This window comes from Periophthalmus magnuspinnatus, chromosome 10, assembly GCF_009829125.3.
Source record: "Periophthalmus magnuspinnatus isolate fPerMag1 chromosome 10, fPerMag1.2.pri, whole genome shotgun sequence".
Classification (NCBI taxonomy): domain Eukaryota; kingdom Metazoa; phylum Chordata; class Actinopteri; order Gobiiformes; family Gobiidae; genus Periophthalmus; species Periophthalmus magnuspinnatus.
Window position 1 is genome coordinate 3,786,040 of NC_047135.1, and position 25,642 is coordinate 3,811,681.

Below are 25,642 nucleotides of genomic sequence, written 5' to 3' on the forward strand. Positions count from 1 at the left end.
GTTTGTATGCTTTAGTTTGAGCATGGCTGTTGGTATTAAACTAATATTAAGGATAGATAAAATAAAAACAATGGATGGATGGATGCTCCATATTAGTAAATAGTATTAGTCAATAGCAATTTCTTTAGTAAATTGATAAAGTTAGTTATTGTATTGGTTTCCCAGAGGAGAAATGTCTTTGCAACAAGGAAGTTGCTTAAAACTTACAACTTTCTAAAATGTTTTTATTTATTTATTTTTAATCAAATTGCTATTTAAACTTTTGACCAAACTAGTTTTGGTGATGAGATCACACGGCCCAGCCGCTAGAGGGCAGTATACAGTCTATGACTCCAGGAAAAGTCCGTTGACGTGTTACGTCCGTTACGTTGTTACGTCAGCGTTACGCCCCGATGGTGATTGGCGAAGGTAAGATGGCGGCGCCAGAGGAGCCAGAATTATCTCAGGCGCAGACAGAAAAACTCCTCCAGTTTCAGGTAAATGCGCCAAAATGTGCATTAACACGAGCTTACGTCTGTTGTGGTGTCTTAATGCATCATCGTCCACATGAATCTCAGCGGGTGGATAAACAGTGCGTGTTTGGAGCCTTATGCTCTGTCAACTTCGGTGACGATCCCCAGCCCCCAAACGATACAGGCAACTTGAGTCAAGCCTGCTAATGTTAGCACAGCTAGCTCTGACTGCTAACAAGTCATAACTTTTAGGGCCAAATGCGGATACAAACCCTGTAACGTAAATTGAATCTCCATTCTATGTTTGCTCTGAAACAGGCTTTATGTGTCAAGCTTAGTGAAGATGAGTTTTGATGAGTCAGTGGAGTTCTTTCAACTTGGTTTGCGTTTGTTGAGCTGACGTTGCTGAGTTAACATTAGCAAAGCATTCTTGATCGAGCTGTCACTGTACTTTCTGATGACACAATACACTGCACCGTTAAGTGTTGATTAATGTTTAAAGAAATCTAAACACGTATACGCATTATCCTCATAATGGTGCTTATTATGTTTGTTATGTCGTCTCGTAAATCAGACATTTGACACACTCTGTCTCACTCAACCGTCATCTCACTGTAGGACCTCCACGTTTTGGACTTCATCAGTAAATTCAGTTGTCAAATCTGGTAATTGGTTGTAGCCTAAATACTGATTTGAGCCCATAAATTTGCTGACTTTTGCTAACAAAAACAGAGATTGCAACAATTATATATGGATGTATGGCCATTATTTAAACTATGAATGTTATTGTGTATTATTTATGTAGGTGTGTTTGAGTTTATAAAGCTTTTTACTTGAGCTTTTGAGTATATGTTCCTTGCCTAATTCTTTCTGTCCAACAGGACCTAACTGGTTTGGAGTCTATAGACCAATGCCGCCGAACGTTAGAGCAGCATAATTGGAACATAGAGGTACATTCAAAGGCCAAACCAGCCCAAGTTTGTGAATCTATCTGCATTGTCTGTCAAATAATCGAATATCTCTTTCATTTTTGCAGGCTGCAGTACAAGACAGACTTAACGAGCAAGAAGGAGTTCCCAGTGTGTTTAACCCTCCACCTCCCAGACCATTACAGGTCAATACAGCAGACCATAGAATATATAGTTACATCGTATCAAGGCCACAACCCAGGGTAGGCTCACAATATACAAATCTTCTCTTACTGTGTTTGTTAACCAGTGATGTATCCGGAACACACCCTCCCAAATGAACAAATCAAGATCAACATTCCTTTAGTTTTTGTTGAGTCTGTTAATGTGCAAATGTGCTTGTTTTCCCAGGGGTTACTAGGATGGAGTTACTATTTGATAATGCTACCGTTCAGATTTACATATTACACACTTCTGGACATATTCAGGTACTGTAGACCATTGAGCAGACAAAAATTGACACAATTTCACAACGTTGATCATGTTTTTTTTGTTGCCCTGCCCCAGGTTTGCGCTGAGGTTCATTAGGCCAGACCCCCGCGGTCGTGTGACAGACCCTGTTGGAGACGTTGTATCTTTTATTCACAGTTTTGAGGAGAAATATGGCCGGTCACATCCTGTGTTTTACCAGGGAACATACAGCCAGGTGAGTCCAGAGGCTGAAACATAAGACTTTATAGTTCATGTGAGAGAAGTAATTCAGAAAAGAAAGTGAAAGTATTTCGCTGTGAACCTTGTGCTACACAAACCAACAACATTGGCGCGAATGTCTAGAGCAATGTACTACTTGACATTACAGTTCTAGTTTGAATAGGTGAACTATGGAACTTTCTAGGGTGACCTTGGATTTATGATGTCACAAAATTGCAATAAAATGTGTCACTATTACATTGTTACTGTGTTACTGTGGTAGATACCAGTCCATGCCATATATCCTTTAAACTTTTTTGGTATTCTGTGTCTTGCTCTAAATTTTCTTGTTTTGTTTTCTCACCTGATTCTGAAACTTAAGTATAAAGTGTGTGACGCTTGTTATGCAGATAGTAAATTCTCCCTTTGGTGAAATGTAAATAACATACTCTATTTGTTTGTTTGATGACTATTTCCAATTGCCCCATTCTATTTTTTGTATTTTTCGGGGGATCTAGGCGTTAAATGATGCCAAACGGGAGCTTCGGTACCTGCTAGTCTACCTTCATGGAGACGATCACCAAGACACGGATGAGTTTTGCCGGTACCTGACACTGTTTTTAGTTGTATTTCTTGTTTCTATGAAGTCGTGTAGTGACATAAGCCTGAATCCTTGTGCTTTTTCACTATTTGATTATTTTGTGTTTTGCTCTGCAGTTCCACGTTATGCACAGAAGAGGTCATAACCTTCATTAACACACAAATGCTCTTCTGGGCATGTTCGACCAGCAAACCCGAGGGCTATAGAGGTAAACCTTGAACAGTTTCAGTAGCACATCAGCTTTATGTGAAGTAGAAAAGACAATACCAATTTAAGTAAATGCCTTTTAATTAGGAGTTGATAATAATTATTAATAACAATTACAAATCATTAGGTCTGTCCTGATAACAAACTGTGATATGTTGCTGAAGAAAATATTGGTGATAAACAATAATATAGTAACGAATTTAAAGCTAACACAGGATTATCCCTCCACCGATTGACTGAAGCGTTGAGACTACAGCACACATTAGTAGCAGTATTTGTAACTGTACCTTTACTCTAGTACCTCCACTGTTTTTAGCATAAATAAAGTTGTAACATCAGTGAAATGTGGTTTGGTTTCAGCGTCTCAGGCCCTGCGGGAGAACACCTACCCCTTCCTGGCCATGATCGTTCTGAAGGACGGGAAAATGACGATGGTTGGCCGTCTAGAGGGTCTGATCCAGCCCGAGGACCTCATCAACCAACTCACCTTCATCATGGAGGCCAACCAAACATATCTCATGTCCGAGCGCATTGAAAGGTACGCCGTTCAGACTGGAGAGGATTAATACACCGTAGATCATTGGTTATATGGTTTCACAAATTACATTTTATTTTGATCCATCAATCGAATTACAGCACTGAGTAAACTAACGCTGACCGACCTCAATCACAACATGGTTAAAAGCTTCACTAAAGGTGCACTATGTAACTTTTGGTGGTGGATCTGCTTGTCTCCATGGAAATATTATTGCTATGCCACTAATGTTCCACAGTATGGCATTGAACTTATTTTGCATTGATTGACTTACAGGTGTTTTCATTGGTACAATAATGCCTTGGGAAAACATGCATTCAGGGCTGCCTTTCTGTTGAGCTGATCCAAGAAACCAGAAAAGTTTCATAGTACTTTAAATAAACTTTTATTTATCTAAAAAGATTATTCTACTGCTACTACATAAATGGATTTCATTTATCACTGTGGTATCAAAAAGCATTTGTTACTATCAAAATGCAGTTTGAAATTATTGTGAAAGTATTGTGACATGAGTGACAGTGACACTAGTATTGTGATTCTAATATTATGTGAGTATTTCTCTGTGCTATTGTGGGCTTACTCAGAAGGTGCTTTAGTGCTGATTTATTTAAATTAAAAATTAATTATTTTCCTGGCTTTCAGTATTTAATAAAGCAGGGGCCAGAATTTTGAGGGGCAGGCATGGCAAAATTGTCAGGAAAAAAATTGTGTCCTGCTGTGCTCGTTGACTCATAACTGTCGTACGCTCGCTCCCGGCGCTCAGAGCAGAGGTGATTAACAGCTACTTCTGTAGTGACTCTGTCCACAGTCATTCAACCTCTTCCCGCTCACTTGCACTTTCACCAGGTGTACCTAATCATGCATTGTGCCGGAGTGCCATGCCTCACGTGTTTGCGCGCCGCCGTTTGCCGTCCCACAGTCCCACTGCAGTTTTGCATACTGCAATATGAAAACAGCAGTATGACTAATAACTGAGGAAAAAAAGTTCATTATCATGTGACTGCAGCGAGTGGAGGCCGACTCAGAGACATGAACTTTTCACAGTGACACCTGAAGCTGAACAGTTTGTCGATCCCTGTAATAAGAGGTTTAATCCTGATTTACTCCCCATTGAGAGCTGGTTTAGTTCTTGTTTTTGGGCCCTTAGTCTCAGCCATATGACCACTCTTTTAGCCCTTGCCTTTCAAAAGCAGGATCTTTTATTTAGGCATTAAAGTTGAAGGGCTGGTACACGATGTATTAACCTAAATGTGTCATGGCTCAGTACAGATATATTGTATAAGTTGCTCTTGAGGTCAAAATAAGTCTACATCTAATTAGAAAAGATGTTATTGTCTTATCAGGAAGTGCATATTGGCATTACCGTCATGGCTCCACTGCTCTTTGAAAGCCTTGAAAAGTGCTTATAAATCATAGACTGTAAATATAAATGGGCATGGTTAACCTGCTAGCTACCACGTTCCAAATAGGAAGTGAAAATGAGTGTACTTCCTGCTCCATTGACTTCCAGCTCCAATTCACTTTACATTAGAAAACAATTACCCTTCCTGCTGCAGTGAACCTCATCATTTTGGTCTTAAAATGTTCTTATTAACCCGCTCTACATGATCCTGATATTTTTATAATTAACTAACAGCCAAATCTTGTGCCTTCTTTCCCCGAGGTTGCTCCCACTAGTGTTAGCAACAGGTTTGATTGACAGTGTTGCTGTTAAACCAGTGGCACGAACAGGAAGGGGCGTTACCTTCAACAGCCTCGCTTCGGATTGGCTCTTTGGTTGCTATGATACTCTTTGTCAGAATTCCAAATATAGAACTCTGCTCCAAATTGCCCGCTGTAACTGCTCTGGCCTCGATGAGCTTCATTTGACTGGAGCCGAACGCTGTGGGTGACGTCACACTCACTCAGTCCACTTATTTATACAGTCTATGTTGTAACCTCATCGCAGTGATTCAATAGAATGCTCGTAATGCAGAAAGTTTACAGTATTATAATTTTCTGTGGAGCAAAATGGAAAAAGTTGAAACCCTATTCAGTCTTTTGTCCTCTGCTGGTTTTGGTCATAATTTAGCTGGTGGTGTAGCTCCACATTAGCCTTACAAAGGGACAACTGTACTTACTGATGACTCAACATATTACTAAATGAGTTTATTCTATGATTCTATTTATCAATTATTCAAATAAAACAGAGAACAGAGGAATCAGACCCAGGAGATCCGTAAGCGGCAGGACGAGGAGTTTGAGGCGTCTCTTCGGGCCGATCAGGAGAAGGAGAGAAAGAAGAGAGAGGAGCAGGAGCAGAAGAGGCAGGAGGAGGAGAAGGTCAGACAGAGCGTTCTCATGGAGGAGCGGAGGCGACGGGTGAGTACCATCTAGACTTTGTTTTTAGTGAGTTTACTTGGCTGTGTTTACTTGCACATCAAAATCTGATCATGTGATTTCTGGAGTTATTAGATTATTGACTCTATTATTGTGACCCCTGATTCTGCAAAAAAAGGGCAAACTAATGACAAGCAGAAGTTATTTTAAAATTCATGGTACTTTGGCTCCTAAAGACAAGTTACTGTGCTAATTCACAGGTCACAGGTGTCACCAGGTGTTTTTGATGATCCCATTTCTCTTGTGCTGTAAACACACACAAAAAATCATTATTGGGTTATCGATCTGATTTTTACTTTTCATATAAATATACCAATGTTTCCTATCTACAGAAACTTGAAGAGGAAAAGGAGAGGAAGTCCGAGTGTCTTCCTCCGGAGCCACAGGCAGATGATCCCGAAAGTGTCAAAATAGTTTTTAAACTGCCCAATGACACGCGGGTAGAGAGGCGATTCCTGTTTGGGCAGTCGCTGACGGTAAACTCCAGTAACCTGAAGATTTAAGCTCACTCCAAATGTGTGGATTTATTTTGAACATGTGCTTTTTGACAGGTAATACACGACTTCCTCTTCTCTTTGAAAGAGACTCCAGAGAAGTTTCAGATAGTTACAAACTTCCCTCGCCGAGTCCTGCCCTGTCTCCCAAGCGAGGAGCAGCCCAACCCCCCCACGCTGAAGGAGGCGGGGCTAAGCCGCTGCGAGGTCCTCTTTGTGCAAGACCTCACGGACGATTAAAACATACCTCCTACCAACGCATTTCGCTCCAACGCCACCCCATTTTTCCTTTTTGTTCAAGGCCATATGCACAAGGGATCATTGATAGAAACATACTCTGCATCCAGTCCTTGTTTGGTTGTTTACAGGGTTCCCAGTAGCCTGGAAAGTCTTGAATTTTATCTAATAAATCTATCTTGAAGTCGTTCCTTGAATGCATTTGTATTTGCTGGGACAGAGAAGGTCTGAGGTTTGTATTAGCTTCCATGTAGTAGTTGCATAGCTTCATGAAAACGTCATAACCTCCTTGGGCGCTGGCAGCTGAGAGCAGCTGTACGATGATACCAAACTATCATTAAGATTTCTGTGATGGTTTTTGCCTTGTTTGTTACGGGACATTACTTTCAATGTTTCACCCATTTGTCCCCATTCATTGCTTAAGCCTTAAGTTCACACGTCTCCTCCACTGAAAGAACAGGCAGAGTGGGCGTGCCCTGCTTTGTGTGTTACTGATGTGTGAAGGACGGCTTCAAGGGGCAGGAGAGGGCTTTGGACAAATGACGAATGGGAACCCTGTTTCAAATGAGCCATGACATGTACATAAGTTAGGTATTTAAGGACCCCACATCTACCATACTTTGTTTTGTTTTTTTCTACTTATTTGTCATGATGAAATGACCAAATGCAGGTTGATTACTATTAAGCAGACTGTCTGAAATGACATGAAGTATAATTGGATATTTAACACACCACAGTTGTTGATGTGGTTCGATCAAGCATAGTTCAAGTCTGCGCATAGTGTGCCTGTGGTTACTCATAGATGCCTGTTTGCCTCTACCATCTGAATAGGCTCCTGTAAAGATGTAATTTTCCAACTATAAATTAAAACATTTTAAAATGCGGGTTGTGAAAATTTCACATTGCTTATTTATTTCATTGACCTCTACCAACTCCAGGCTACATAATCAGATAAGGATCTTTTCTGGTTTGCCATGATTTTACCATTTGTAAGTGAGGAAAATAGAATTTAGCCTGAAATTTTAAAAGAAAATTTCAAACCTGTCAACTGGACAAAATGTTGTTGGAGCTGTAGTTAGTTCCTCCCTTCAGACAGATATAAGGCAGTGTCCAGCAGTAATCTGACCAGAACTGAAGCAGTGGTCTGGACGAGCAGCCAAACGTCTTCACTCAAACAGCTCTTTGTCCAGTGAGAGATTTGAATTTTCCTTCACACTATGGATCATACCTGGATGACTGAGGGATTACACAGATATGTTGGTTACAAATATTCTTAGTGTAAATGATAACAGAGTACTTGGTATACATCATACATTTATTAGTGAACAACCCTCTCAAATCAGCCACAACAATTAAAAAAAATATGATTGCACTACTTGGTAAAGCATAACTAGCAACTTTCATTTAAAAAAAGTACAAATCTTAAAAATTTCAAACAGTATACAGATGTATATATTACACTAACTAGTTATGTTAAATGCTACAAACAATATGCTTCCAATGGAATGAAAAATTATAACAATAAGAACCATTTCCTATATATAATATATATTAGTCGTTTTCTCCCTCTGTCCGCCCAATACAAACATGGAAAAAATGAGGTAACTGTAAATGTGCAAGTACCAAAGCAAAACATCTGCCTACACACAACACATGCCCTGGCTCTGTTGGCGGTGGGTAGTCTGGTGGTCAGGCGAGGCCCCCCTAGAGGCCAGGGAGAGTAAGAACAGTAAACCACTATCCCACCGCAGCAAAACTCATTGGTAAACAATAAATGGCATCTACGGAGCAATCAATCACAAATCCTAAACAAATTTGAGCTGCTTATTGGAACACATTTTTGCACCACACAAGCTGTGAGATTATTCAGTAACCCTTAACAGAAAGACTACAAGACTCTATTCTCAGTTCACCTAAGTTTAAACGGGTTATGCTTTCATTTAGCCGGGTTGTTGGATATTGTCAATTAAATAGATACTTTAAACATAACAGTGCTAACATTAACATGAATTAAGGTTATCTATATGTGAACAATACATTTTAAATATTGATACACTGAGAGCAAGAGCCTGGTAGAGGCAGGTACAGTACTACACTGAAAAAGTATGACAACACTTAGGTTCATTTTTTAATCCTTAACTCTACTGATCTGCACTGACAGTGTTTCGGGATATTAGTATAACATGCTTCAAGAATACATGGGATCCATGACAAACTATTGCATTCACGCAAAGTGAGATTTCATACCTAAAAGCAGAACACCTAGCACCTTGTCACTATGGCTTTTGATAAACTACAGTAGTTTCAGAGCATGTTTTCAGTCATCAGGGCATTAACAGGAACACAATGTAAGAAGATCTGGATTCAAGACCAGCATTTTTTCTTATAAAATGAAGTTAGCGCAATAAAATCTTGTAGTCATTCAGTTCTATTAAAAATGTGTGCAGTACAATGCATGGCAGTTATCAGCTGAGCGTTAAGATCCAAACCCCAGAACCCAAAGCCAACTAGAGCTAAAATCAGTTGGGATCTGGTTGACACGCATGCATATTGTGCACCATTAAATAGGTCCCCACCAGAGTTTGAGAAGTCCTCCACCATAACACACTTGAAATCTTTTTTTAAATCATGCAAACACCTTGGAGTAGATCTGGGAGTAAAATAGGTAGATAGTACGCACTGTGGCACGTTTAGAAACGGGATCACAACTGCTATGCTTCAACATATGGTTCGAGTACAAGAACAAAAGTCCAAAGTATTGAATAATACACTTGTTATGAGTAGCAGTGCCTCTTTTCAGTGAATATTAATATATTTTCTGTATTTTTTCTTGCATGCCTGTCTTAAACAATGTCTTCTTTACTATTTCAGACAAAACAGAATATTATAATTGATTACATTAAAAGATTTATGGTCTGAAGAAAACGACCAAAACTAAACTCAGATATACCCTTTTCATGGCATCCAATCCATTGGAAATGGACTCTTATCCTTTGTTTTATATACCGAGAGGCCCTGAGTATTTTTTTAAACTTACAATATATGCCAGCGAATAGATATGTACACATAGGTTATTCTCAAAGCTGTGGGTTAAACTTATTAAATGGCTTCTTTTTTCTCTTGAAGGTGGCACACACACAAGACTCACATTCACTTAAGAAACAAAAGTCAAGAAAAAGGCGAGACCCCTCACAACAGCGAGGGTCTGAGGCCTGTTAGTGCTTACGGGGCAGTTAAGAGACAAGAGTTAATACAAAGCAAAAAATTCATCTGTGGCTCTTCCCTCCCCACTTTCTGTTTTTTTTGTGATCTAGAAGTCTAACAGTGTTCCTTCACTACTGGACACTACGCTGTTTGACCTTTGACCCCTCCAGATCACAGGGACAGCGAGCGACACCAGTGACTTCTACACGGACATTCTTCTGTCTTCAAACGTTTATCTAAAGCATTCACGCTGACACTATACATACAATTGCTCGTTTACAATAGCATTACCATGGCCTAAGACAATGACCTGACCAAGTCACCAGAATATAACATACCAGACACAAACAGTTAGTGCTCCGTCTGTTTCCTTCAATGGATTTTCTCTACAAGATAAAACCAATAAATAAACTTTTTTTTTTGTTTTTTTTAAACTGCATACGCCCAACACAAGAGAAATCAACATTTTTCAGGGTTAAGAATAGGTTTGTGCTTGTCAAGGTCATTTGAAGGCAGATCTGTAATGTTGAACAGCAGGCTATATCTGTAGAATGGATTTGGCTCACAAACAGAACTGAAAAGCCCAGTGTTCCTAAAGCGGAAGATTGTTTGTAAAACTCTCCCTGGCGGCACATATTGCTTTCTGCACAGGCCTTCGTTTAGAGCGGCGTCTGACGTCCACTGTCCTTTAAACACAGTCACAGTGAACCACATGCTAGCTTCCCTCACGGCGCCTTCTCAACAAGCAAGCAGTTCTTTTAATATGCTTCTTTGTTACTTCTTTTTCTTACATTTAAGATTAGGATTTTGGTGGCAATGCTTGATTAAAATATTGCTAATCTGAATCAACAGTTCATGCAAACCCTAGCATGCTGCCCTGTATCCAGTGGTTACACAATGCATTGGCTCTGTGAGCAGGACAAACGGTATGCACACGCGTGTGGTAACTTGCCAGAGGAAAATGGCCGACGTGAAGGATGGATGTAGCACTTGTGCAGTTTTGTCCAATAACCTCAAAAAGACGCAGCCTCGTAATCCTTTTTTTCAGAGCAGATTATCAGGGGCACAGCAGCACCCCGCAGTTACACAGGCCGTCACTCTGCAGTGGGACCTGGCGTTTGCATCTGCTTTAAACCACAGCAAGTCACACATTCACAATAGCATTGGCAGATCTAACATAAGGGGTAAAACTGTTGAAATGATCAATACATTATTGCAGAACATACATTATTAACAAGTCACTTAGCCCAACATCTACGCAAACATGCATCTATGATGGTCAGGCGGTGCCCCCAAACACAGATATCCATGCTGTGAAGAATGCCTATCCCATTTCTGCTCATTGCACAAAGTGTCCAGCCTTCTCACCCCCGGCTCCCGACCAGTCCAACACTGTTATTGTGACCACAATCAGATCCACATCAAACTGAAACCCTGTAAACAAAAGCAGCGAAGAATGCATTGTAGGGAAATCTTTGGAATCTGTGACAAAGGGGGCAGAGACAGAAGTGGCTGGCAATCCACGACTGTGGCTATAGGCTGCGATAGGCAGTGGGTTTCATGAGACTCTGAGAATGACGCACAGCAGAGGTACAACAGGCTCCAGATATCCTGGATTGCTTTTCATAGAGAAAGGACAGGAGTGGGTCGGTAAGCTAAACACTGGAGTCCCAGCCTCAGGACAGATAGAAGCACAGTCCAGCAGGGGGCGCTCACTCCGCCTCCCGGTGCACGTCCGAGGCATCTGCTCGGCAAATGGGACAAGTGCGATTGGTCTGTAAGTGAGCACAAGACACAGGACATGAGACAATAATACAACCACATTTGTCTCTTCAAATTCAGCTTTTTAGTAAAAACAGCTTCTATAAACTGAAAAAGACACGAGGAAAACCCACAACCTACCTTTAACCATTTATCCACACATTTGGCGTGGAACTCGTGGTTACAAGGTAATACCCGAAGTAGCTGCCTACACTCAAAGTCACTAAAGCACACAACACACCTGAGAGAAAAGAGAAAGGTCAGCTGCAGATTCATGAACAACTGAAACCAGGTGTTTATAAAAGAGTCTCACAGCGTTTGTTCAGAAAGATGATTCTCTGAGCTGAATCTGTATGACGGAAGCTGCTCTATATCTGCTTTAGTCAGGCCGCGAGGTTTGGCTTCTCCCAGCCTCTCCGCCAGATTCAACAGTGCCTGAAAAAAAAAAAAAAAAAGACAGGGTCACCAAGAGTTCAGAGGCACCCTGCATTCTGCTCCAATATTGGAAAATCACACTAAACTCATAATAATTAATAGTATATTAAAAATGCCAATAAAGATTAGTGTTGCTCCACTACTAAAATTTCTAACTCAATTCTGATATTAAGGAATAGACTCAATGCTCAAAACTAATTCGGATACCACGATGATAATAAAAACACTCTTTATTTAGACAATAGATTGTGTGTAAATGGTAGTACTTTCTTTTATATTACTATGTGGCCTTATATCTGTGTAATCCCTCAGTCGCCCAGGTCTGTTTCCGTCTGGTCCATCGGCGTATACTAGTCTATGTGTCTTTTACTTGTTCTGATACAGCTCAAGATCTATCTATCTTGTATCTAGTTTCTGATTTTCAATACTTATGACAACCCTAATAATGACCAGTTATTGAACGTTAACGCCAATGCATTTAATCACGATGTCTGTTACCTCATAGTTCTCCATTTCCACATCATCCACGTCTAGGTCTAGGCTTATGGCTGGGCCCACTGCCGTCGGAGGCACAGGAAGCATTGACCTGAGAGAGAGGAGCAGTGTTGAGTGACGTTGTTCCGTTTAGCTTTGTTTTATCCACAGACTGTATAAAAGAAGTGGACTAAGTGAGTAAAACGTCACCCACAGCGTTTAGCTTCAGTCAAATGAAGCTCATTGAGGCTAGAGCAGTTATAGTGGTGAATTTGGAGCCAAGTTTCACATTTGGAATTCCGATCACGAGTATCATGGCAACCGAAGAGCCAATCCGAAGCGAGGCTGCTGAAGATAACGTCCCTCCCCGCCAACAATAGAAATGAACGGGAACTTGGCAACGCTGTCATTCAAACCTGTTGCTAAAGCTAACGGGAGCTAACTTGGGGAAAGAAGGCGTCTGATTTGTCTGTTATTAATGTTCATCTTGATTGACGGACAAAATAGTGAAATAAAAACACCAGGATCATATAGAGCAGGTGAAAACGATCATTTTAAGACCAAAATGATAAGTCTGACAACAGCAGTTACAGAGAGAGGGGTGACAATTTCGATGGAGCTGAAAGTGCGCCCATGTTCACTTCCTATGTGGAACGTTAGCTATGTCCATTTATAAATACAGTCTGTGGTTTAATCTTGCTTTACTCACAGGAAGTAGGGGAGGAAGCCGGGGTAGTAGGATGGAGGAGGAGGCGGAGGGGGCAACGGCTGCTGTGGCCGGTATCGCTGTCGCCGTGGCAGCATGTGGGGGTATGGCTGCAACAAGACAGGCACTGATTAAATATCACGTGATACAAAAGGAGCGAGTTACAAATAAATGTTCCGTTGTCATGGTTTTTAAACGTGATCAGCGCAAATAAAATCAAAACAATGGATATTATACACACGCACGCACACGTCACACACACAAAGCACTCTTGGCACATACTTATAAATACTGGTAAATTGTAAATAGCCGTTACATCAACAAATCATATTGCGTCTCATTGCGTCTCACTGCGTCTTACGGTGTCCTACTGTGTCTTACTGTGTCTCATTGTGTCTCACTGCATCTCACGGTGTCTTATTGTGTCCTACTGTGTCTCACTGTGTCTCATTGTGTCTCATTGTGTGTCACTGTGACTCACTGTGTCTCATTGTGTCTCATTGTGTGTCACTGTGACTCACTGTGTCTCACTGTGTCTCATTGTGTCTCATTGTGTCTCATTGTGTCTCATTGCGTCTCACGGTGTCTTACAGTGTCTTACAGTGTCTTACAGTGTCTTATTGTGTCCTACTGTGTCTCACTGTGTCTCATTGTGTCTCACTGTGTCTCACTGTGTCTCACTGCAAGGTGTCTTACGGTGTCTTATTGTGTCCTACTGTGTCTCATTGTGTCTCACTGCACGGTGTCTTACGGTGTCTTATTATGTCCTACTGTGTCTCATTGTGTCTCACTGTGTCTTACTGTGTCTCATTGTGTCTCATTGTGTCTTACTGTGTCTTATTGTGTCTCACTGCGTCTCACGGTGTCTTACTGTGTCCTACTGTGTCTTACTGTGTCTCATTGCGTCTCACGGTGTCTTACTGTTTCCTACTGTGTCTCACGGTGTCTTACTGTGTCTTACTGTGTCTCACTGTGTCTCATTGTGTCTCACTGTGTCTCACTGTGTCTCACTGCGTCTCACGGTGTCTTACTGTGTCCTACTGTGTCTTACTGTGTCTCATTGCGTCTCACGGTGTCTTACTGTGTCCTACTGTGTCTTACTGTGTCTCACGGTGTCTTACTGTGTCTCATTGTGTCTCATTGTGTCTCACTGTGTCTCACTGTGTCTCACGGTGTCTCACAGTGTCTCACTGTGTCTCACTGTGTCTCACTGTGTCTTGTTGTCTCATGTCTTGTCATGTCGTGGTGTGTGTCTTGGTGTCTTATCAACACTCGTCACCGCTGTATATGATTGTTCACTATGTTTCTCTGTCTTGCATTAAATAAATAAGAAACAAACAAAAAAAACTGTGGCTTTTACATGCTTTAAAATTTAAATCTGACAGTAATATTTTGTGTAAGGCCCAGGTGCATGTGTGCTGAGCCTAGAAGTGTGTCAGTGTGAGATTATGTAGGTCATACTGAAATAGTTTTTCTTACCACTCCAAAGGGAAGCTCCTGATGCAGAGGCTCTTGAGGAAGATACTGTAGGGGCAGAGACGGAGGCAGCGCTGGTGGGTGGTGGGACGGAGGGTACGAGAAGGTCCCTAGTGGGTGCTGGTCCCCTCTTAGGTCCACTTCGTTGTCCACCCTCTGCAGAGGCTAAAAGCAAGACATGACTGAACAAATGGATTCTACTGGACTGTTAAACTCTTGTGTTCATGGTCACATTACAACGCTCTCCAGTAATTTAAAGGTGCACTAAGTCACATTTCTGTCTATTTGTCTCTCCATGGTGGCGCCATCAGGACAGGTTACAGGTCGGATCTGTGGAGAGGCGAGTCTCCCACCACGGTGAATGTGCATGTTTTAACGGTGTTTGTAGAAAAGTTTAATGTCATACTGTAGAACATTCCAGGTAAAACAATAACATTTCAATGGAGACAAGCTGAAAAGTTACATGTTGGACTTTAAATGAGAAAGAGGCTGGTAAATGTGATTTTTTTTTTTACTGTTTTTGGATAAAATTGGAGTGGATGTTTGCTAATTACATTCTGGGACATGAAAAGAAGCTATTTGAAATGAGCAGAATGCATGGCCCAGTCACAATAACATGTTTTGAAGTATGATATATATTGCTGATGACAATGTAAACAATAATATTGAATGCCATTATGCCACTGAGCTGCAGTAAATAAACAAAACACTTAATGAGACAAACAAGTGATTTATTTAACCTTCTGCAGCTCAAACTGATCATAGTGCAGAAAAATAACAAAACGTCCCCCACAAGAACAAAGAAAAAGTACTCACAATAAATACTGACCCGTAAAAAAATATTGATCAAGCTCTCATGTATTGAATGATATAGGTCAGGTCTAAAAATGCACTCACCATGCGTGGGTGCTGAGGCTGTAAAGGGACAAACTGGCTCAGAGGAGTAAGGTGCGGTGGCTGGTGGGGTGGGACAGAGGGCGTCGGGTGCAATACAAAATGTTCGCTGGAGATCAGGGGCGGAAAGGCTTGATAAGACACTGGCATATGCTGCATGGTGCATGCCTGAATGAGCTGAAAGAGAGAGCATGAAGAAATACATCAAATCTACTGTGTTCCAAACGATCAAACGCAACATGTTATTGTTTACACACCAAGTGGTCTGCGGATACACTTATTATTCAATTAAAAGGTCCTATATTACGCAAAGTTGACTCTTGTGAGCTTTTAGCCGTGTTATAATATTACTACCTCCTCAAAAACATACCTGGAGTTGTGTTTTGTTTCATTCACATGTTTGAGTAACACTGAAGACTCAAAATGCTCTGTTCTACCTTGTAAATGGTAATACAGAGCTTTTCAACCTTCAAGGCACCCAAAGCACTTTACATCAAGGAACCACTCACACATTCATACACCAGTGTCAGCTCAAGGCCACGACAACAGCATTTATCTGTGGAAGCTGGAATTGCACCGCCAACCTGTGGGTCAGTGGATCAGATCACTCTACCAATGATGTTTTAAGTTGAAAGTGGGATTCGCTCCGCCAACCTTCAAATCAGTGAAAAAAACACCAGCTGAGCTACTGTTGCCCTTCTGATGTCATCAAATGGTAGTTTTAAAGTTAACAGACATTTTAAGCCTTGATTGATATCTTCTGGTGCAAAAGAGGTTTCAACAAGGCTAAAACTGTGGATGTAGCGTCAAAGTTTTGCAATTCTAGGGCTGAAATTCTGTTCTAGAGAAGATGTATTGAATTTAAAAACACAGGGGAAGCGCTTCCTGTATCACCAGTCAATTAGATCACAAGGTGGAACAGAGTGTTTTCAGTTTGAGACTCCGCCTAAATGTGCAGGATTTGTGTGTTAAACATGTGTGAATGAAACAAAAAACGGCTCCAGGTATATTTGTGATGAGGACACAACAATATAACATAGATCAGAAAATGCATAATATGGGTCCTTTAAATTCAAGCTTATTTATAAAGCATATTTAAAACAACAATGTATTTATTAGATTACATAAACCTATGATTGGGGCTTTGCTTCTATTTAAACTTATTCTAACATACAAAACGCATTTAAAAGCCGATAAGAAGTGAGAAAACGCACCGCTGCTTTGACACTCGACCGCTTGGTGAAAACAAGGTTAAAATACAGATATCGTTTCTGATTACAGCATGGCACTGGATGATTCATTTCTGGTGAAGAGCGATGTGTTACATAAACCACAACACTGACAACAATGCCACAACACAAGCCTTTTTAAATCTGATTTTCCAGTTCCACGAAATATCATAGTGAAGTATTAACCACATTTATTAATATACAATGATTGACTGGTTTTGATTTCACTCGTTGCCGTCTTGCACAATAAAAGCAGCTCACTACTTTTAACAGTGACAGATTGCATGGCGGGATGGTGTGCTACATGGATGCCACTGACATTTGGGCTCTTCCTTTTCAAACTCACAGGAGGAGGAAGGCAGCAGAGCAGAGAGAGCTGTCCGCTGAACATTACCGAGCATGCTGGCAGCTGCTGAGTGCTGCACCCGGGAAGGGGCTGCCCGGCGTGGATGGGGAAGCCGTGGGTCGTCACCGTGGTAACAGTGTATGATATTGGAACGGACCCCTGGTGCATCTGCGATCAGGAAGACAGCAATTAGGTCCCACATGTTAGTGCCACACGAACCATTTCACACTCTGAGGACTTCAGGGACCGGCCTCCTGCTGGTGCCCAGAGTCAGGACAAAACTAGGACTAAAGATGGACTAAAGATGGACTAAACCAGGACTAAACATCGGGAATCAGCATTTCAGCTTTATGCAGCTAAAATCTGGAACAGTCTTCCTAAAAATTTGAGACAGGCCTCTAAACTGAAACTGTTTAAATCCAGGCTCCAAATGGTTCTGTTTAGCTGCGCATATGGCTGTGTTTTTATTTTTTATTTTGCACTCTTTAATGCTAATTTTATGATGATTATTTGTGATTATTTATGTTTTTATTTGTTATATTGTCATTTCTTATTCTGTATAGCACTTTGAATTACTTTGTGTAGAAATTTTGCTATACAAATAAACTTGCCTAGGTTTACAAATGAGAAATTAAGTATATCCATATAATTTGTACATGAGAAGAACTATTCTGCTGTATCCAGTTGTAACACACTTCTATTTATATAGGGGAAATGATCTAACTTGTTCCTAGCGCTCACAAACCTTTGGCACAGTGCTAGTATTCACATGCATGGATTATTTGGCCATTAGCACAGCTTTAGAACACCTTTTTCAGATATAGAAGTGAGGCAGGGCGGATCCCCCACACAGCCAATCAGCTCTCATCCCAAAGCGTCGTATAGTGACTCACAAGATAAAACATTTAATAAATATATGAAGACAGTGTGTAGTGCCTGATTTGGTCTGGGGGATAAATAGAACTGACTTATCATGAGAAAAAAAACAAAAAAAACATTGGGTACTTAGCTTTAGCCTGTAGCGTGGGGCTCTGGGCATTACCTGTTCATGTAGATCCACCATGATGGGGCTCTGCTGGGGCAGGTGTGCCGCAGGGTGAAGCATGCGTGGCGCTGTGCTGGTATGGCTGTATTGTCTGGACTCATCTAAAGGAACCTGTTGGTGGTGATGCTGAGAGAAAAACAAATGGTGCAAGTTCTCATCTTGAACCAGGGAAGTGTGCAGTACAGGTCTGTCTCGACGGCCCCACTGGCGTCTCACTGGTGGGCTGCAGAGAAATACAGAAATAATTATAAGACGCAGGGGTAAACGGCTGCAGTTTGCTGTTAACTTCTAGCATATATTCATAATACAAATACATTCATAGTTTAAATTATGTTCAGCTTAGGGCACCTCAAAAAAATTAATGAAAAAATATGGTCATAACTGAAATCATAATTTCTTGGCACAATTACTTATTCACTGTCAAATGTAAACCAGTACAAGAAAACAGAAGTATTGTCATTTATTAGGAAGGTTTTTTTAATCAATGTTTTAAAAGCCACAGTAGATTAGACAAGTGGCTGCACTCCACTTTATTTTGTAGTGTTCATTTATTTATTTACACCATTTAATTGATTGAAGAGGTAATAGTAATCACGCTTAAATCAAAATAATTGCACAGCCCTGATGTCGGCTTGTGAAGGATGTGTACAGGATGCACTTGGACGTGCCTTCTCCTGAGATGCGCAGGGGTGTTGCAGGGCTCTGCGAGGAACCTCCGAGGGTTTAAGGGGGCTGTTGGTGGCAGCCTATTCACTGCTACTTCCCATGGTCGCATTGGTGACGTCGTGCAGACGAGTCACACTCTGGGAATGGAAAGGGTCCAGTGGAGGCACTTGAATGTGGCCTCTGATTGTCTACACCCTGTAAAAACAAACAAAAAACATAACTCACAAAACAGAATTAACTTTAATTTTATCTACACAGTTTATAAGACAGTCCACAACTTGTATTTTCAGTATTTCAACCAATTAATTAGTAAGGATGTAAGTGGCAGTGTTTACATGTTTATTTATACCAAACATGTTTACATTTTACACGCCTCTAAATACTCAGATGACATTTAATATTACCCAAACGTGTCAGTGTAATCACTTTCAATTTAGAAATTCCCTAACATAATGACTTTATATATGAAAATGTAGTGTTTCGACTGCAAACATATAATATAATTCCAAACAAATGCATTCATGTGACAAGCATTAAAGGAGCATAGATAGAGGGCGCTGTGGCGCGTCTGAACAAAAACATGGAGAGCCATGTGCTCAGAGACAAAGCAACAACAAAGACACAGCAAAGAAACGGGACTGTGGCTAACACCAGACTGCAGCTGCTCCTCCACACAGTCTGTGAACAGGACAGGACAGAACAGGACAGGACAGAGCAGGACAGAGCCTTGTGTTTTCCACGCGGCTCTAGGTGCAGCTCTTTACACGGACGACCTCTCTGTGAAGGAGAGCTGCTGCTAACTTTAGCCTGGCTCCAGCGGCTTTGTTCAGCCCAACAGCTGCAAACAGCATCAGGAAAACTTCAGGTCTCCAAAGAAAACACACGTATGAATTTCACTGTTAAATCTGAAGTAAATTTAGGATAAGTCGAGTTTAGCTCACAGAGGGTTAAGATATAAGTACGTTATGTCTGTGTAAGAAATGATAAAACTGTGACATCAAACAACGAGGAATCAGTTTATAACGGTTATGTTTCATTTCTAGACAGACTAACGGTTCTAGATTAAGGAGAGAAGTCAATTCCAATAAAAGCAGCTTTATGTCTGAGGCTGTGGTAAACATGCTAACACAGAGGAGCACACACAGCTCTACTTCAGCTGCTTTACACAGCTCTAGTTCAGCTTTTTTTTTACACAGGTTTATGTCCCTGCGTGTCCTCTGTGGAACAAACACTTCACATCTGCTTCAGTCTTACCTGACAAAAGCCCAAAGCTGCGTCCAGAGGCAGATTTTTGACCCTGTCCCCGCCGCGGTGGAGCTAGCAGCCCAATGCTAATGCTAACGTGCTAACAAACAGCTGGAGTGAGCGGGACCGGGTCTGTCCGGGGACGGAGTGAGCTCTGGACTCACTTTTACGCGGGGTGTTCACGGAGCTAAAAGTGCCGTTAAACGAGGCGAAATGTGACAGTAACTAGGCAGCGACAACAACATCCATTGGCGCGAGCATGTTCCTTGAATCGCATTGTTTTGGAAAGGCCTCGCCCCCTGCTCCGAGCGCACCAATCCACGCGCACCAAACACAGACAGACGGCCCACAGCGGCCCACAGGCGGCCCAAGGGCGGCCCACAGCGGCCCACAGACTGCCAGACGAGCGCACACACCGTGGATCAAAACAACAACCTGTCTTTTCCTCTACAGCAGCAGCTTTTGCCTCAAACATCCATAGATAGACCCTGGCACAACTGCAGAAAAAACAAAGATAAAACCAGACAGGGAAGAAATGGCCCACCACAAATGATCCATATCTGTAACAGGTGGTAAATGATTGGATTAAAACAATGTCATTTACTGTACAGTTTCCTCTCTGCAGACAAATGTCCATAATGGAACCAAACACATAGATATCCCTCTGACTCCAGCACAGATTACACACTATAAATAACAACGATTTACAACGATAGCCCACTTACACTGACACATCCAGCCTATTAGTGGACTAAATGAGCTGACAAGAAATAGAACAGTTGATTTACTTAAATATACTTATACTGTAGCCTACATACTCCTTTATTCCCTTATTCAAATGTAGCCTACTATCTGATTGATTGATTTGATCGATTTATTTTATTATTGTGTCTTGCATACGAAAAAATTCCAACTCCTTTAATGGGCTTATAAGACACCATTAAACAAAACACAATAGGCCAGCTGCCAGACGTGTGTTATCACCACCAAAGACTCATTTAAACAAACTCATCTGCCGCCTCTTCCAGGCTTTACAAAGACATGAAGCCAACTTATAAACATTAGATTGAAACAACTATTCCATCTTGTTGTTGCCATTACACCAGAACATATCAGGGCACTGGAAAAACATTTAATCAAATAAAGGATTTCTAAATTCATCATAAAATGGGCAATACAATAAAAAATGAGCTTCACTTCCTACTTCTACCAACTCATATAAATCAATCAGTGTAAATCTAATATAAGGAGTGCATCAGGTTTCATTGTAGTTTGGGACAAAACAAAAACATGACCTTGCTTAAAGAAGATTCAGTTTTGACCCTGCACAGCCTTGGCCTATAGTCCGGACAGGCTAAGAAGCAGAATGACCCATGGAATGATGCACACTCGTCTCTAAAAGGCAGTTGTAGTGGATGTGTTTTGGCACTGTAGGCCAACATGGACGCACAGAAGCAAACTGGATAAGCCTAGTAACAGCAGAACCCAGGATGGTTAAACATACTTGACTCGTTGATTGCGCATCCCGCTGCTTTAACTGCAGCCCTGTAATTGGTCCACGGTACTCGGAGTCTCATTGGAGGCCACAGTGTCCTGCTAGACACCAGCCGGTTATGTAATGTTGGCCTCGCATGATCATGTCATCCCTCTCCATCTTTTCCACAGTAAAGGCATCATCACACCCGTTTACTCAGCCAAAGTGTGGGCTGTATTCACTCACAAAGGCTATAGCACTACACTAGATTAGTCCTATATGTTAACAGTGTTTGGGGGCCTCATATCAGAACCAATTAGTGCAAACAAAACTAATGAATACTGCACGCGCGTGTGGTTTACGCCGAACACTTTTTGCGCATTTATCCAAAACCTGCAACAAACTGCGCCGAAGGAGAGTACAGTGATGTGCAACCTAGAGCCAGTGTAAACATTACAACATCACTCTCGGTAGCAGCAAAACAAGGAGGGGCTGGAGGCTGAGATGATGGCAGCTCACAACAAGCTCCTAACAATGAGTCTCAAACGCGTAAATCCTGCGTCTCCAAAGCGCCAGACAAACACGAGGAGGGGAGCAAGCGCGGTTACCTGATTGTTATTAAGCAGTCATTCAATCCCAGTGTTTTTCTTGTAGTGTTCACATGTCGTTGGGCTAAGTGCGGCATCCTGTGGTCAGCTGTGCGCGAGTGGTACATTCCGTGGGTTTCACCAACGCTGAAAAAGGTGCGAAATGTTGCGTCCCCCGGCTCTGCGCGCATCCAGCCGCTGTCCCGTGTCTCTCTACGGTGCACAAACCCCAAATACTACTCCTTCGAACCCGATCATGCTGTTCTAGCTCCAAATCAAACCAGCTGCGCTCTTGTTTTGGCGTTCTGCAGCTCTTCGTCACACCCCCATTTGTGCGTATTTCCAGACCAGAGCGCACACTCCAATCTTCGCTTTTACCGTAATAAATCCCTATTATTACGTTTTCCTTACCCTGCTTTGAGTTTTAACACTCATCAGTTAAAAAACAATAACTCTAATCTACTGTAGGCAATTTCCAGTGCGGTATTATTAGGTCTATTTAGGTTATTTACCTTTTTTGTGTTCTCATTTTCTCATTACGTTCATTTGGGTTAGATTAAAATGATTGCTGGAATAGTCCTACGATCATACCATTGTGCAATCTAACCTTTTTTCTTTCTTTTTTTAATCTCACTATCGTTTTAATCCCTCTTTCCCGAGGTGCCATTTTTACCGTAATGTACCAAAAACGCGCAACTGTATTCAAAGTTTCAAATCAGGCTTCCCTCTCAGAAAAAAACACTCTATATGACCTCCCACTTACATAACCATGTGTCTCCAGTCGCCTCAAAATGAACCAAATTAAAAAAGGGTATGTTTGTTATCAGCCAATACCAATTTAATTTAATTAATTAATTAATTTATTTTTAATTTTTATTTTATTTTAATTAATTTATGTATTCATTTTTTTTATTACAAATATGCAATATAAACAGTGAACAATGGCAAGAGGCTTAAGCATTACATTACATTGCATTCATACAGCATGTACAAAAATATTAAACAAATGTTTAAAAAAAAATACACAGTAGTAGATTTTAAATTCCAAATTCTGTGCAAAGTGCTTTTGTTTTCAGAGCTTTTGGGTTTGAACAATAGTTTAAAGAAATTGTATAAGAGAACAAAAGGGATTTAAATACAGCAAGTTTGGGTTTCAGGTTAGAAAATTTACAGCAATGAATATGATATATTGAGAGGATTAGGACTAGATTCAATACGTACGAAAACGCCAAAAATTGTATGTTTTGCTTTAAGTTGTAGGTTTATATCAGGATTTCTTTTCACAAACAGAAGTATGTCGTCCCAAAAGATTTGAGTGTAGGAGTAAAATGCATGGGTGACCGTTTCTTCACTGCTATGACAGATTGAAGAAAGGTCATCTACATTTAAGCGAAATTTTGAAATAACAGCATTGACAGGGTAACGTCTATGTAGATTTTCAGGCATAGCCAATACTGATGTAGGTGATGTAGATGATGTAGGTGATGACGTCATACTCCCAGATGGAGGGCAACAGCCAAAATGTTCTATTACATTGTACTTTAACACGAAATATCCAAAATATACACGGACAAATGTTGAACCCGATCATTCCTATGAGCGACTAGACCCAAAACTCACTGCGTAACAACACACATCTGCATTTTAGCTACAGCAATGTATTGATTTTAGCTGCCTCTGACATCTGTTGTAAATACTATTGGCTTATAGAATGTGGAGATGTCATCTGAAACCCAGCCATGCACTGGAAGAACAATGCAGAATTACTTATGCAGGCAAATACCATAATAAATAAGAGGAAAAACAGTTGTCTGGAGAGTTGTAGCAGAGGTAGGTTAACTAGATTTCTGGAAAACTGGTTTCATACAATGCACATAAAAATATATAGGGTAGTTTTGTGTAGAGGCTTATGGTGTAATAAAAATAAATAAATAAATAATAATAAAAAAACATAATAATAATAATAATAATGCAGTTTATGGGGTTGTCAAATTTTTTGTCTATTTTATCCACATTTCTGTCACCCTTTTGGATAATTTCTTGTTGTAAAAGACAAATTCAAATCTGTCAACTGGATCTGGACAAAAAGTTGTAGGAGTTCTGGTCAGATTACTGTTGGATATAAGGCAGTGTCCAGCAGTAATCTGACCAGAACTGAAGAAGCGGCTTGGACGAGCAGCCAAACGTCTTCACTCCTACAACTTTTTGTCTTGTGCTAGATTTGATTTTTTCTTTTGACCTGGACAACTGAGGGATTACACAGACATAATTTCTTGTTTAAATTATGGAAATGAGGTAGTCCACATTTAGACCTGGTTTAGCCCTAGATTAGACCTGGAATAGACCTGGTTTAGATCTGGTGGCACTTGGAAAGCCAGGTCTTTTATTTGGTACTGCTTGTTGTAAAAAGTTTTAGAGCCACACAGAGTTTTTTGAAAGACTGTAGTGAGTCACAGTTTCTGATGTGAAGGGGGAGAGAGTTCCAGAGGGCGGAGCTCTGCCCCCTCCCCCGCCCTCCCCTTCCCTCCCCTCGGTTAATCGATATTATGGTGAAAGACAACACCCAATTTGACCCCAATTTATTTTCCCTTCTTAGATTTCCTGGTTTGATTTTACTGGAATCTCATTGGCAGTGGTTATGGTTCCGCCCTTTGTGCTGTTGGCGTTAGACTGTTGCTTAGACAGAGCTGTATAAGTAATAAAATCAAAGTCTACAGAGATTAGGCAACAGGAACAGGCTAACTATCTCATGACGATACATTTGGTTTTGGCGCTAGCACATCGGCCTACATTTTGAATCAGCTACATATGTTTATATCATTGGTAATATTCAGGGGTGGATGAAGTACTCAATTTTGTTACTTAAGTTAAAGATACAGAGGCAGAAAGTTTCTCAAGTAAAAGTATCACATGAAAAAAAGTACTTAAGTAAATGTATTATAGTACCCGTTTAAAAAAGAGTTAAAGAGTTAGAGTAAAAGTTAAAGTATTTCACACAACTGTTCATTCGTTAAAGTGTAAATGTAGTGATATTAATTAAAAATGACACGTATTTTGGTCACAGTAACAATATAAATCAGTTTCTTAATTTTTCTCAAGAATTTTGTGTATTTATTTTTGTTTTGCTCAAAGTCGAAGCTTGAACTCAGGATGTTTCCACGAACATGGTAAAAACAACCCCTCAAATCATATGAAAAGTACTTTTTACTTTTCAGTCCTGTTCAAAAATGTAGAGGAGTAGGAAGTACAGATACTGCTCTCAAATGTCGTGAAGTGAAAGTAAAAAGTATCACTTAAAAATGTACTTAAGTAAAGTACAGATACCTAAAAATTCAACTTAAGTACACTACTTTACTACTTTTACTTTGTTACTTTCCACCATTTTTAATATTACATTGGAAATTTCCCCAGTTCACAAACGAGTGCTTTAAAGAGCCCATATTACACTACTTCCTGATCTACTGTATGCTCTAATGTTGTTTCCTCATCATAAACAGACCTGGAGTTGTGTTTTGTTTCATTCACACATGTTTAACACACAAACACTACATATTTAGGCAGAGTTATTCTATTATTCAAGATGTAGACAGACTAATA

At 40.7% G+C, this 25,642-nt stretch overlaps 2 protein-coding genes across 7 annotated transcripts; one reads left to right on the forward strand and one right to left on the reverse strand.

Annotated features, from left to right (window-relative positions):
- The first annotated feature begins 349 nt into the window (after nt 1-349).
- On the forward strand, nt 350-7,387 carry faf2 (Fas associated factor family member 2). Its single transcript, XM_033974337.2, has 11 exons — nt 350-476; nt 1,334-1,402; nt 1,489-1,623; nt 1,772-1,848; nt 1,928-2,066; nt 2,569-2,654; nt 2,768-2,859; nt 3,219-3,396; nt 5,583-5,754; nt 6,105-6,248; nt 6,324-7,387. The coding sequence occupies exons 1-11, from the start codon at nt 393-395 to the stop codon at nt 6,504-6,506; spliced, it is 1,359 nt and encodes a 452-aa protein (XP_033830228.1). The 5' UTR covers nt 350-392; the 3' UTR covers nt 6,507-7,387.
- A 417-nt stretch (nt 7,388-7,804) lies between these two features.
- rnf44 (ring finger protein 44) lies at nt 7,805-22,381 on the reverse strand. Of its 6 annotated transcripts, XM_055224648.1 has the most exons (12): nt 22,067-22,359; nt 18,742-18,934; nt 18,071-18,296; nt 17,029-17,196; nt 15,457-15,630; nt 14,563-14,724; nt 13,087-13,193; nt 12,402-12,489; nt 11,782-11,903; nt 11,610-11,709; nt 11,424-11,482; nt 7,805-11,141 (listed from the first exon to the last, which is right to left on the reverse strand). In XM_055224648.1, the coding sequence occupies exons 2-12, from the start codon at nt 18,846-18,848 to the stop codon at nt 11,129-11,131; spliced, it is 1,326 nt and encodes a 441-aa protein (XP_055080623.1). In that variant the 5' UTR covers nt 18,849-18,934; nt 22,067-22,359; the 3' UTR covers nt 7,805-11,128. The 6 variants fall into 6 exon arrangements, with proteins under 6 accessions (XP_055080623.1, XP_033830230.1, XP_033830229.1 ...); XM_033974339.2 differs by having other exon boundaries at nt 7,805-11,482; nt 17,077-17,196; nt 22,067-22,381; XM_033974338.2 differs by having other exon boundaries at nt 7,805-11,482; nt 22,067-22,381.
- Nucleotides 22,382-25,642: the final 3,261 nt, after the last annotated feature.